The sequence below is a fragment of the Drosophila santomea genome, chromosome 3R (genome assembly GCF_016746245.2).
Source record: "Drosophila santomea strain STO CAGO 1482 chromosome 3R, Prin_Dsan_1.1, whole genome shotgun sequence".
Lineage (NCBI taxonomy): Eukaryota > Metazoa > Arthropoda > Insecta > Diptera > Drosophilidae > Drosophila > Drosophila santomea.
The window spans coordinates 26,093,966-26,107,571 of NC_053019.2; the positions used below are offsets into that span (position 1 = coordinate 26,093,966).

General features: G+C 47.0%; 5 protein-coding genes across 11 annotated transcripts in view; 3 read left to right on the top strand and 2 right to left on the bottom strand.

Moving 5' to 3' along the window:
• The first annotated feature begins 15 nt into the window (after positions 1 to 15).
• Positions 16 to 597, top strand: LOC120453389 (metallothionein-3). The gene is made up of 2 exons (XM_039638074.2): positions 16 to 175; positions 246 to 597. Exons 1-2 carry the CDS (start codon positions 151 to 153, stop codon positions 410 to 412), a joined length of 192 nt encoding a protein of 63 aa, XP_039494008.1. The 5' UTR covers positions 16 to 150; the 3' UTR covers positions 413 to 597.
• On the bottom strand, positions 450 to 9,652 carry LOC120453386 (atlastin). 2 transcript variants are annotated; one of them, XM_039638068.1, is made up of 5 exons: positions 9,504 to 9,652; positions 3,112 to 3,424; positions 1,826 to 3,039; positions 1,697 to 1,763; positions 450 to 1,636 (listed from the first exon to the last, which is right to left on the bottom strand). In XM_039638068.1, the coding sequence occupies exons 2-5, from the start codon at positions 3,304 to 3,306 to the stop codon at positions 1,487 to 1,489; spliced, it is 1,626 nt and encodes a 541-aa protein (XP_039494002.1). In that variant the 5' UTR covers positions 3,307 to 3,424; positions 9,504 to 9,652; the 3' UTR covers positions 450 to 1,486. The 2 variants fall into 2 exon arrangements, with proteins under 2 accessions (XP_039494002.1, XP_039494003.1); XM_039638069.2 differs by lacking the exon at positions 9,504 to 9,652 and adding an exon at positions 4,388 to 4,542.
• On the top strand, positions 4,867 to 8,746 carry LOC120453383 (putative tyrosine-protein kinase Wsck). The gene is made up of 3 exons (XM_039638065.2): positions 4,867 to 6,047; positions 6,110 to 6,466; positions 6,572 to 8,746. The coding sequence occupies exons 1-3, from the start codon at positions 5,316 to 5,318 to the stop codon at positions 7,856 to 7,858; spliced, it is 2,376 nt and encodes a 791-aa protein (XP_039493999.1). The 5' UTR covers positions 4,867 to 5,315; the 3' UTR covers positions 7,859 to 8,746.
• Positions 9,653 to 9,756: 104 nt separating the features above from the next.
• LOC120453387 (syntaxin-18) lies at positions 9,757 to 11,459 on the top strand. The gene is made up of 2 exons (XM_039638070.2): positions 9,757 to 10,845; positions 11,127 to 11,459. Exons 1-2 carry the CDS (start codon positions 9,847 to 9,849, stop codon positions 11,313 to 11,315), a joined length of 1,188 nt encoding a protein of 395 aa, XP_039494004.1. The 5' UTR covers positions 9,757 to 9,846; the 3' UTR covers positions 11,316 to 11,459.
• Positions 11,460 to 11,583: 124 nt separating this feature from the next.
• Positions 11,584 to 13,606, bottom strand: part of LOC120453382 (protein split ends) — a 38,600-nt gene continuing 36,577 nt past the window's right edge. For 4 of the 6 annotated variants that reach the window (XM_039638062.2, XM_039638059.1, XM_039638061.2 and 1 more), the window contains 2 exons: positions 12,918 to 13,058; positions 11,584 to 12,414 (listed from right to left, as the gene is read on the bottom strand). In XM_039638062.2, the coding sequence (XP_039493996.1) occupies positions 12,161 to 12,414; positions 12,918 to 13,058 (395 nt within the window). In that variant the 3' untranslated portion in view covers positions 11,584 to 12,160. The remainder of the gene's footprint in view (positions 12,415 to 12,917; positions 13,059 to 13,606) is intronic. The other 2 variants (XM_039638064.1, XM_039638063.2) reach the window with 1 other exon arrangement.

Below are 13,606 nucleotides of genomic sequence, written 5' to 3' on the forward strand. Positions count from 1 at the left end.
CCATTCCGGATGATGCTGCCACACGCATGCGCTGCCGTAAATGTCAAATTCCGGAAAATCGCCACCCCAGAAATCAGTCTGTACAAATTCAGTGTACCATTTGGTTTAAAATTAGGAAAACGAAGGCTTTCTGCTAAAAAATTGCTTACAATGCCGTGTGTTGGTTGTGGAAAAGGTGAGTTGCAACTCCATTAAAACAAATCTTCCGCGCAAACAAATATATATTATATAAATACACCATACAGATTGCAAGTGCACGCCGGAGAAATGCTGCGAGAAGTGCAAGTGCCAGAACCCCGGGCACTGCGGATGCAATCCCTCGAGTGCCACCTCATCGGGCGGATGTTGCAAGAAGGGTGGCGACACTGCGGGCGGCGACGCCAAGCCAAGTTGCTGTGGCGCCAAGAAATAGAAGACCAAACCCAAACCCATTGATGCGAGAGGAAAGATACTTTTTTTTCCTTTTATTTTTCGATGGCCATAACTGCTAGTGAGCTGTTATCATTAAATACATTTATTGTTTTATTGTTTAATCGAAACAAAACCAAGAGTTCTATAAATTTACTGCACAAGATAAACTAATGACCTATACCAGCATTGCTCCTTTGTGTCGAACCTTAATGGGTGGCAATGACTTCTATTTTAGTTCTTTCGTGTTTTTTTTTCCTTTTTTTATAATTTTAAATAACAAAATGTGGCAAAATGAGGCGCTTAGCAAACCAGCCAACAACAATGTGCACTCTGTTTATACATAGATTGCTTATGGAATTCTATACCAAAGATGAGATAAGGTGGAAAAGGAGGCGGGTGGTGGGGGGGTGTGGGGGTGTTTGTGTACGCCTTAGATGGAAATTAAACAAATTAAATTCGTTAGCGATTTCTTTATATTACAGCGTTAAATTTCATATATCCGTTTCAGACGCATATCGTTTGTAAAAAAACAATTTAAAATTTCACTTTTTCAACAGACACAAGCCACTTACTAATGATGCACTTACTCTTAAAGATACGTAATATAGACGATCTACACTTCAATTAATGCAATATATAAAAACAACTTTCCTTTAAGGGCAATTAATAGCTAGACGTTTGTGTTTCCGGTTCTCTCGCACTATAGAGGGGTTTAGATTTATACAAATTAGAAGGGGTCGTCCTCTCAATAATCGAACCATTCTACTGGTCGGTCCATGGACACCTAATTGCGCTTCGCTTTGCGCTTTTTGCGACTATTTGGCGCCTGGAAAGAGGATGGGGCCGTTGGAGTTTGGACGCTGACTTTAGCCTTCTCTTCGTTGCTGCCGCCGAACTTGCGCCAGATGTTGTGGATGAAACCGTCGGCCTCGTTAATGTTGTTGCTCCTATTTGATTTATATGCCACATTGTTGTTGATGTTGTTGTTGTTATTATTGTTGTTGTTGGGTTTTGCCGACGGCGGCTGCGACGGCACCGGCTGCTGCGTCTTGCGCTGCGCTCCTTGGGCGTATTCTCATGACCGCTTCACCTTGCCATTGGACGCATTCACCGAGGATTGGGAGCGGTAGGAGGCAGCGCCTCCGCCCACAGCCATTTCGGTCGCATGGGTGGCCACATGCTGGATGCCCTTCTCCATGCAGCCGTGATAGATGGGTCGCATGAACTGCAAGCATAAGGTAGTTTAGCACACACACACATCTCAGTTAGTTTCCAAGCTACTTACTTTCTCCCACATTAGCGTTGCAAAGTCATCCAACTTGCCGCCAAAGTCACTGAGCTCTCCGCTATATCTGCAATTCAAAAGTAAAGTTAGTTGGCAAGATTCTCAACCAAAACTCAGTTATCAACCTACCTGATGTAGGCCCACAGAGCCAGCGTGAGCAGCGCCACACCCATGACCAGATTGCAGAAGTTGGCGAAGGTGTAGAGACCCACCAATCCGAAGATGCCGCTGAGGATGTACATGATGACGGCGCAGGCGAAGTACACCGCTGGGGTTCGTGCCGCTTTGAAGATGTTCTTGCTCTCGTTGTGCGCTTGGTAGTTGCTGAAGACCTCCTCGAGATCATCTTCCAGTTGCTTGCGGAATTTCTCGGTGAACTCCTCGCCGCCCATCTTGCGCTTCGCCGCAAACTGGAACAGTGCCTTGTCCTTCACCCGCAAGTGCTCCGTCTGCAGGTGAGCGGTGCTTAAGTACGGCCGCGTTCCGCCGCATACCTCCTCCATGAGTTGTCCGTACAGCTCCTTGGCGGCGGCCACGGCGGTCAAATGGTTGGCCTCGGCGGTGGCCACCAGCATGCTCTTCGGCTCGGGCAGCTCGTTGCCCTTGTAGATGTTCATGTACGATTGGAAGTACTGGATGAGATCGCGAGCGCGCACCCGTTGTCCGCTGATCTCCTTGTAGACCAGATTGTCCGGTGCCAGCAGCATGGGCACCAGGGAGCGCAGGCTGTTCTTGAACTCGGGCGTGATGTCCTGCAGCCGACCGTCAAATTTGGGATTGGTGGCCACATTGAGGCCTGGATGGGGCATCAGGAAGCAGGCCACCTCCGTGAAACAGGACGAAATGTGGCGACGCAGGGACTGTAGTTCTGGGTGCTGTTTATCGGACACCTCCAGACGTCGTTTCAGAATCTTATCACCGCCCAGTGCACCGTACTCCGCCTCATAGGGAAAGCTCCAGTCCCGGACGAGGAACTGCAGCCGCTGGAACGGCTTTTTGCCGGTGTCGGCCAGCGCCAGGCGGCCATACTCGGTGAAGAGCTGCAGGTGCTGCAGATCGTCCTCCTGGATGTTCTGTGACAGGTTGTATATCTGCACCGAGGACAGCATTGTGCTCAACGCGAAAACGGTGGCACAATCGCGCACGGTGCTCTGGCTATCGAAGGCGCCCTGCGTGTCCAGCAGAATGATGGCAATCTTGTCGCCGTTGGGATAGTCGTGCAGGAATATGTCGGACCACATGAGAATGCCGGTGGTGTCGCGTTCGGAGCCGCCGCGCCAGGAGAATCCCTCCAGCGGATCTGATTCGCCTCCCAGCCAGTCTGTCGCATCGTGATGCACATACTATGATTTCAAAAAAAGAAAAGAGCTTTGTAAGTGAAACATGCTTGTGATGGCAGCAATTTCGGGACTCACCTTTGAATACATGTAGCGCAGAAAGAAGTCCAGCAGGAAGCTCTTGCCTTTGCGGAATGCTCCCGCCACGGAAACGACGCAGACAAAGCGATCCTTGACCTCATCCCGCATGAGGACCTCACTCAACGCATCCTCGTTGAGCACAAATGTGTGCTCCTCGGACGCGTTGATCACCTGCACTGCCGATCCGCCCATTCTGTTATCTGGAATCCTTGCCTGCTATCCCGTTTACTGCCTCTGTGCTTCGCCGGCTGTGTGCTTGCCTCCGTTGGGGAATTCTTTCGAGTTAATCTGTTGGATTTCGACTTGTCAACTGCAAAAATAAACAGACAGCTAGATAAGTATGGAGAAAATATCTGCTGTACCTCTTAGCACATTTTCCCCATTTCCGGCAAAGGGAAAACTGCGAGTCTGGGCCAACATTTAATTGCGCAAGCCTCTGCGCTGCTGCGAGTTCATTTAATTTTGGCACAGCCACAAGACACGAGCGACGCAAAGGACAGAAAGGCCTGCAATTATGAGAGGTGGCCAAAAATAAACCCAAACATGCGCTGCTCCGCGATCGCAAAAGATGGTGCTCTATGTAATCGGATTGTTCAGGTGCGTGGGTTATATGTATATACGTATCCATTGAGGAATGGTACTTGGTAGGTGTGCAGAAAGTATATAATTACTAATCAATGTGCAGGCTAGGTGCAGGCTTATCTTTCATATTCATTGCTTACAGAAACAACTGTTTTAAGCAGATCCGACTGAAGTCTCAAGTGTATAACTTAAAAGCATATGGTTTTGATTACCACTTAATGATAAGAAAACCGGTTTGTTGAACTAATGACTAGACTTTCAACATTCATACAGATTTAGCAGAGCAATTAAGTATTCTACAAGCCCAGATGAAGTACAAATTATATCTTTTCAGTTACTCAAAATGGCTGGGAAAAAAATTCATTAGAAACCGGTCTTTCAGTGATTTTATTGACCTTATTAACTTTCTTGATTGATGTTTTGTTTGCAACACGATCACTTGTTCATCTGTTCCTCTTGGATTCTACCAGTCCAAATGGGGAATATGTATGCAAAAGGGTTTCCAAATCGGGTTAAACGAATTCAGCACAGTGGAGTGTTCGAATGTGAGCCGTAGGGAGCACATTAAAATTAATTTCGTTAGCTGCGCTGTGATGACGTCGACAACTTTTGTCGCGCTACGCAGTTTGACCACTTGAATTCTAATTGGAAGCGCAGCCAAAACAAAAAGAGACCGTAACACCAGACATACCACATTTAAGACAAGAGTTCGGTGGGGAATTATGCCACACACGCGATTATGCAGCCTAATTTAAAGTTATGCTTGCGCCTAATTGAATCCGATTCGAATGCGGAATGGGAATATGAATATAAATACACGACCAGCGCGGCCGTCAACCAAATCAAACTGCAGCAACAACACGCAAGTCACCAATGGAATCGGCTACCTTAATGGAATCGTGGAAAGAGAGCGGGGCGGTACTCTCTCTCTGTTCCGATCACCTCTCTCTACTTTCGCCGCCACATGGCAAAATAGGAACAGACACAGTGGGAGGGGAAGTGGGGTAATGCAATTGGTGCGGCAGCAGCTGCAACGTTAGCAAAATCGCGTCTGTCCAATTAACACATTGCCACTTAATTAAGACCAACACTTGTCCGAGACTTTGGCGCGCGGAATCAGAATTTAAAATTCAAAATATATAATACATCTGGCAATGCTGCTTGGAGCCAGGCTTGTCCAGCAGGTGTGTGAGCAGTGCCGCCAGTTACAGCCGATCTTCGCAACACAGCAGTTGTCTCACTTACACTTGCTCTTTTATCAACTAGCGGGCGATATAAACAAAGGTGTTGGAAAGTAACAGCAACAGTTGTGCGGGCTGCGTCGACGTCGGCAGAGCGATTAGTCAACTGGAAACACGGTTGCCGAGAGCAACAACAACGGGCTCACACTCAATAACAGAACGGCAGTGGAATAAGAAGAAGAAGCAGCAGCAGCACCAAAAGCGCTTGAAAAATGTTGAGCGGGGAAAAAGAATAAAAGTTTTTAATTTGCCTAAATTGGCTGCCCGTGAAAAAGTGTTTAATTGGCAGCTATAGCCACCCCAAAAGAAGAAACTAAAATCCCAGGCGGATATCAGCCATCCGGCGTGCAGGAGCAGCTCATTCGAGACTTGCAAGCCATGGAATGCGGTTCACGTAGCGGACACCGCCCAATTCCGATTTGGCTTTCCAGCTGCCTCGTGGCCATGTGCTTGGGCCTTCCACGAGGAGCAGCCGTCCCCCAGGAAACACCTGCCTACTACTATGTCGGCTGCTACACGGCTCGAACGGATCTGCTCCATGAATCCGTCTACGCCAAGACCCCGCAGACCTGCATCGAGATCTGCGAGCATCAGGGTCACCACTATGCCGTGCTGGCCTCCGAGAAGTGCTTCTGTGCCAATGTCCTGGAGCCGCAGGAGCAGCAGGATGAACAGCTCTGCAACACCCGCTGCCTGGCCAACAAGGCGCAGTATTGCGGCGGAGTCGGTGTGCACTCGTACTACTCCACCATACTGACCAAACAACCGGGTCCGCATCATCTGAGGATTTCGAACAAGACCGAGAACAGCCTGACCCTCAACTGGGATGCCTACGAGGCGAGGAAACTGCTCCTGGCCGGCGGCGCAGAGGCAGTGCTTCCCAACCAACTGCTGGACAACTTCCTGATCAGAGCTCAGGTCCTAAAGACCTACTCCTCGCTGCCCGCCTTCCCGCAGCCCGAGTTCATGGTCCAGAGCACGGAAACGCAGTTTGAACTCACGGACTTGCATCCCGCCACGCTGTACAACGTATCTGTTAGGGCCATGTGCAAAGATGCCCAAGCAGGTCAATCTGAATGCGGCCAGGCCTCCATAGAAGCCACCACAGAGGTTGGTACTGCTTGAATACAAACGAAAATCCCAACCAATACGACTCCTACTCCAAATTTCAGGTGGGCCTTCCGAGTCCCGTGCCAGCCCAGCCGAAAATCCTCAGCCGCACCGACCGCACAGTCACCATCGAGTTGTCGCCCATTCGGAATGACAATGGACCGCTGAGCAAAGTCCTCGTCATTGTGGAATACGTGGACAATGCCCTGAGTCAGCCATTCGATGCCCAGCTCCTGGGCAGCTGGCAGCAGGCTCAACAGGATGGAGTGCCCTACTACATAGCCGCCGAATTGGATTACGATAGACCGGAGGATAACCGCACCCGGCGCTTTGTGGTGGGCGATGGCAAGCGATATGGACGATTTATCAATAAGCCGTTGGATCAGCCAGATGCGCATGTCCACATCAGTCTCGGATTGGTGAGTAATGCATTCAATTTGAGAGCCAACTGCTATGGAGGTTTAATGGCTCATCTGACTACATATTTGTTACTTGAAACTTCTGAATGACTATTAATATTCTAGGTGAGCACACTGGAGGGCGTCACCAAGACACTGTACAGTCGTGGAACTCACGACCAGCATGTCACATCCTTAGACGACTTTAGTTACGCCACCTTCGATAAGGGCCAATCCTCAGTGGTGGCACTGGCCGTCACGTGTGTCATCTTCGGCACCTGCCTCCTGCTCAGTCTGATTGCCTACTTCTATCTGCGCTACAAGACCTGCCGAGGACGACGATTGACTGGCGGCAATGCCCACGAGATGACGCTGCAAACGCCAATAATCGAGCGGGAAAACAACGGATACCTGGTGGAGGACGATCCACTGCCGCACTCGCCGGAGAACTTCAAGCAGCAGTTGCAACAGTTGGTGGAGGGATTCGAACGGATACCAAGGAATGCACTGCGGCTAAATGTGAACGATGTGATCGGAGACGGGCGCTTTGGCGAGATTATAACCGGAAAGGTCTCAACCAACGATTTTGCCAGAGATTGCACCCTGCACGTGCTTTGCCTGGACGACTTGAATGGCACCACTCAGGCACAGTTGCTGCGAGAGTTGCGTCAGTTGTCTCAATTGAAGCGGCAGGAGCATTTGCTGGATTTCTATGGAGTCTCAGCGAGTCCGGATTGGTTCTACCTAATCTTCGAGCAGCAGCGCATGAGTCTAAAGCGAAAATTGGTGGAGAGTCGCCTGATGGCACCGTCGCAACGCCTCACTTCCCTCTCCGAGCAGCTGGTGCTGCAGTGGATCTACGAGCTGGCCAGCGCCATGACCTATCTATCCGGCTGCCAAGTGGTGCATCGCCAGCTCTGCTCGCACAGCGTCTTCGTGACCAGCGAGTTCAAGCTGAAGCTGAGCGTCTTTGGACCGCTGCCGTATATGAACATTGCTCGCCAGCAGGCAGACCACAGCAGATGGTTGGCTCCGGAGGTGCTGCGATACCAGCATCACCATTCCACGCGATCCGACGTCTGGTCGCTGGCCTGCGTGGCGTGGGAATGCTGTGCCCTGGGTGGTACGCCCTATGCCAATGCAGTGGCTAGTAACCAACAGCTGCTAGAGGCCATTCGGGCTGCAGTGCGTCCGGCGCAGCCAGCCTACGTCTACGGGGATCTCTACCAGCTGCTGCTGAACTGCTGGCAGCTGGAGCCGAGCGAGCGGAGCAGCTGTGAGGACGTGGCCTTCGGAATACGTCAGCTGATGACCTCACCGCGGCATGCCCTCAGCTTTGATCGAGTGACCGGCGGACTAGACACCCTGCCTCCGTACCTGCCGCAGCTGGAAGCGATTGCGACGATGGGCTGAGTTGCAGCCGAATAGAATATTAGAATTAGCTTTAGTCAGAGAGAGACCACATTCGCATACAGTAGATTTCGTTTCTGAGTCACTGCTGCTGAGAGTAAACAATTCTTCATTTTGATTTTAGATGTGTTCACTTTCAGTGTTCTGGAGAGAAAATAATTTGTTTTAGAATTTACATATCGCTTGAATAAAGCTCATAGATTGTTTAAATACATTAACAGTTCTTATCCACCATAGAATATTAGAAGTGAGCATTTATGAAACACAAAACGGTGTTTTGATTTCATTTAATCGACGTCTAGTGTTTATTGCTGATACGCACAAACTTCCTACGTTAATATATACAAATAAAAGAGTGTTCCATGCCAGAGCTTATCTGATCTATAAGGTAGTTAATTGCTTATCTACAAGCCAAAAGAAATGAATCGACTTTCCCCCACGCGAAACAAAGTTCAATCGAACGTGCTCGATAAAGAGCGAAAGATAAAAGACTACTGACAGTCTGGCCCCCAAGATTGTGTAATAAACTGAGGGATCCATGGCGAATGGATCTCCTACCAGACTAGCAGCAACTATGTATGTGATTCCCCGCTGATGTTGCACAAACCAGACAAAAGCAAAAACTAAAGGCAAAAAACCAACAGAGAGAGCGGCGAATGCGAAACTTTGATCGCTGGCGAGCAGCAATTAATAATAGAAAATAAACGCTGGCGTTGCTCAAGTGTGAGTGGATCAAAATTGACGATTAATCAGTTTAAAGGTCTTGCATTGCATCTATTGTTCGTTATGTTGTTTAAGAATTAATTAGGGAATTTGTTGGCAGCAGCCTAGATGCGGTTACATGCTTTATTAGTCATCGGAAAGAGTAGGGCACTACATACTCTTTTAGTTTGGGCCATAATCTGATAATGGAACTGCATATAGAATAAAAATCTATCCAAAAGTTACTGAAATATATATTTTGATTTTTGCCATTGGTATTTTCTTTTTAATTTTGTTTATATATTCTTTCGATATGCGCTTTAAAAATGAAATATTAAAATCCATTATCATTTATTTGAAATTTCCTTCCGTGCATAAAGCTTATCTCGGGATCCTTCCTAAAGACGATAAGCCATCGTTGCTCTTGTCGACGTGTAACTATTGGAACCACCAATACCCAAAGCACATGGCTCGTTCCGAAATTGGAGCGACTTTCTCATAGAGTATATAGTAAATACGGTAAATGAAGCGCAACGATATCCATAGCGACTTTTGGACGCTTACCTTGCACACAATTCAAGGTGAAATGACGACGAACAATTGAAGTCACTGAAATGTGTATACATTCCGCGCAAATGGGCAATTATTATTAATAAATCGAGCTGTATGCCTGGTATCGGAATTCAGGGGTTTCGCCTGCCGACCATGCTGATGATGATGATGAGGTTCATCCGGAATTGGCCAACTTTTCGAGTGTTTTGCATTCGCCTGGGCAAATTGTTATTGTTTTTGTTACATACACACATGGAGATTATGAGGAATCCAAGGAAACTGGTTGCTCACACACGCACACCAACGCACTTCGACAGAGCCACTCACGCACACCACGAAATGGTCGGCTAACTGCGCAAATGACGCGCTCTGTGGCTCGGCCATTGTTACTCACTTTATTTAACCATTTACATCGGACACTGGGACTCCCTGCGTTGCGATTTTTGGACACTTTGCTAGCAGAAAAGTACGTATTTTGTTTGTGCTCTGCTAATGGTGTGACCGTACGCGGTTGGGCGCAAAATCACCCACCAATGTGGGGTGTTATCGGTAAGCAAGCCACTTCCCAACACTGCACTACTTATCGATAACATTTAGCTATTTTTGGTATTAGCTAGCTGGTAAGTTTTAACGGTCACCAGCGGTCACACTGCATTTAGCGAAACGGCCACACTGCGCTGAACCGATGATGTGGATTTAAAAGTTAAATAGTTTAAACTTAGTTATAGCAAATAGCTATGGACATCACGCAGAGCTTCAAGGCCAGTGTAATGACGGTGCGCCTGCAGCGCAAGGCCGAGTTGGCCGGCAAGGCGAAACCGGCCACAGCGCCCACAAAAACTGGACCAACTGGCCCAAAGGATGACTTCGCCAAGCAGGCGAAGGAGGTGTGCAACAAGATCACTTCGCTGCGCAATGTGCTGATCGAGAACCGCACCGCCTACATGCGCATTGGCCAGCACCTGAAGTCCGCCGCGCACATGACCGACGCCCAGCGGGATCTGATTGATCGCGAGTCGGAGAAGTTCGTCACCTTCTACACGCAGCACCTGGCCAAAATGCGCAGCGATTGGAAGAGCGCCAAGCGGAAGCCGCAGGAGCGTCAGCACATCGATGCCGTGCTGGACCTGCTGGTCAGCTATTTGCACAGCGTGGAACAGATCTATCTGGATCAAAAGAAGTACCGGGTGCAGCACGAATTGGAGACGTATAAGCTGCTCAAGTTGGCGGCGGACAAAAAAAAGATACCAGTACGTCCGGCGGGCAGCAACAGTGGCAAGCTGGGTAGGCGCCAGGTCAGCAACGATGACAGCGATGCCACGCAGTCTTCTCCACAAGCAAATGGCAACCACGATGAATCCGCCGACAACGATTGGAATAACGACGGCTGGGGCGACTGGGATGAGGACGAGGATGGCGTCGAGGTGGACGACCACGATGGACAGGAGGAGAAGGAAGCCAACCAGGCCAATCAACACAAACCGCGTACGCGCAAACGAAGCAAACCCAACAGATCGGCTCTGAACGACTCATCCGCCAAGGTGGCGCTGGATGAGGAGCTCCAGAAGCAGCAGGAGGCCGACGATGACGATCCCCTAAGCGCCGAGGATATGCAGCTCTTCGAGGCGGAGAACGTGCACATCTACAACTTTCTGCAGGGCGTCTCCGAGGAGGTGGAGCAGATTGAAAAGAACGTGGTGGACATTGCCCAACTGCAGGATATTTTCACCGAAAAGGTAAGATAGCAGGTCCCAAAGACTGCATGCTCAATCCCAAATCACTTTGAGGAGAACATATTGTTCCATATTGCCAAGACGACTTTACATTGAAGTGGCTGCCCATATGTTCGCCGATTTAATCCTTCAATTAAGAATGTTAATTGGTTTCACTTAATCCCACATCCCTCGCGATTGCGAGATATAAGCGTGCCGCTTATTAGCATGCCATTAATTATCAACTAGTTCCAGCTAGATCCACGTTCTAATCGCCTTTAATCCTCTTAAATTCCCCTTTTTAGGTCGCCATGCAACAGCACAATATCGACAGGATAGTTAGTGCCGTCGTGGGCTCCACGGAAAACGTCAAGGACGCCAACGAGCAAATCCGCCAAGCCACTCAGCGAAATGCAGGGCTACGCGTGTGGTCGCTGTTCTTCCTGCTGGTCATGTCGTTCTCCCTGCTCTTCTTGGACTGGTACTACGATTAAGTGAAGGCCCCAAAATTTATGTGTAACACCATTGAGGATTGAGAAATGCAAACATGTTTTGTTATCGTTTGATCGCACTAAAAGCATAATTTGTTTATTACATAATTTATAAATAAAAGGAAAATATTTGTATAGGTTATTCAACTGCCTTGTTTCATTTTCATTTGTCAATGAAACCTCGTACAACAATATGGAACTAAAATCGATTTGAGCTGGCTTTCACACACGTCCACGTCTCAGTAGTTTATTTAAATTCTACACCAAAATGTGAATAACTAAATGTTTTAGTGTTGCTTGGTACATTGTTTATATCTAGGGCCTTAGTCCTATTATTTTCATTAAACGCTCTTCAAAAAAATATTTATATCTAACTGGGAACGGAAATCAGCAGTAAGTATTTATATTTATATGTATATGTATATATGTCTAAGGCCTAAAGTTAACCTTTGCGTATTTGTTTCAGTTGATTTCATTACATGAATGTCTAGATTCTAACTAGCTTAGGTCTAATATTTTGTAGCCTTAAGATTTGTGTCTGAGGGAGTGTATGCTTGGCTTAGTCGCTAGTTGTTTTTTTTTTATTTTAGGTGCAATATTCGATTGCATTCAATGCAGTCTGCTGGTTCTTTTCTGTTCTTTTCATTTCTTTTGTTTGTTGTTTTTCTTTTTATTTAGAATAAGAGTTAAGTGTTACTTATTGGTTGGCTCTCCAATGGGAAGAATGGAAGCTATTTACCACAGAGTGTGGTAATAGTGTAGGAAGGCGCCGATACTATTTGGCTAGGTTGCTTGTGATTACTTATAACTAAAGCGTTGTAAACTAAATAATAATCCGGCCCCGTGGGTTATGGCGTTGTGGCAATGGATTCCAGTGTCACGCTGTTGCCGGCACAGCTCTCCACCGAATTGGGGTATTCATCTGGGCTGTGGTACATGTGTCCGCCGCAGCTCATCGGCGTCAAAGGTGTCTCCTCGATGGGCGTGAGCGGATTCTCCAGCTTGTCACTGCTGGGGTGGCAATGGTTGTTGTTGCTGGGTGACTTTGATGCGGCTTCCTCGTTGCGGAATACGCCCATTGGCAAATGGGTTTTCATGTGAGCTAATGAAAATCAAAAAAGAAATTTCGTTATTATACGTTTTAGTCGTTCGAAAAGCTCTTAACAAGTTGCAACTTAACGTAGGCCATGCAAAATGACGGCATCTGTGGTTTACCTATCCTTACTTTTGTTTCTTAAGACAAACTAGAACGGAACCTATTACTTAAATAAATGTAGAATAGTGCTGCCAACTATGTAGACACATCCTACTTAAGTAAGAACATAAGACATTACAACATTAAGACAGCTGGAGATAGTCAATTATATAGTTTGAAATATCACTTGGGTGAGGCTTATTGAAAACTATCAATAGTTCTTAAGCCAAAGCTTCAGTGACACCTTCAATTAATATAAGGAAATCATTACTTATTACGATTGCTAAAGTACAAAAATCACAAAATTCGATAATGAAAACAAAGCACTGCTGATAATGCATGTGTATTTATAAAATTCAAATTAACAATGTTGGCAACACCATTTGTGGACGAGACTGGCGAGACTTTACCCCGAAAATTCGTGAAACGCATAAAGGAGCTTGGACAGAATTTGCATTTGTAAAACATCTCGCTGTGGGTGCGTCGATGTTTGCGCAATTCTTTCAGATACTCGAACGTCCGATCGCACCCGTCGCACTGGTAACCGAGCTCTGGAAGAAGACAATTTCGTTGGCCTTTGTATCGTATCGTATCTTGTATCGGTATCTACATATTCGGATCGTTTGTTGTGTTGAGCAATTAGGATTCACACAGTGTGATCTTGAAGGGAGCCAACATAGATAGCGATATAAATACACTCATGTCAAGCGAATTAAACTAAAGATTGCACTGTACCCGCAAAAAGAGACAACCAACATTTAACATCGATTGTTAAGGTTTTTTTTTTTTTGGTTTTGGGTTGAAAGTGCGTTTGCGAAACTCAAGGTTTCAGCAAGCGGAAATTCCATTGAAGTAGAAAGGGGGAAAAGCAGAAGTAAAGCAAACTATATATACATACATACATAAGTATTGTACAGCTAATAAATGTATAATTCAATGGAATATTCAGCACCCATTTTCTTAGAAATTCCCACGTGTTACGAAACGCACTCCACTTCTACCAATTGAATACAAATAAGTAAGTAGTGTACAGTGTTCAGTGGTTCAGTGTTCAGTGTCCAGGTCAGCGGATTAATAACAAAGGGCAGCTAATTGTCAA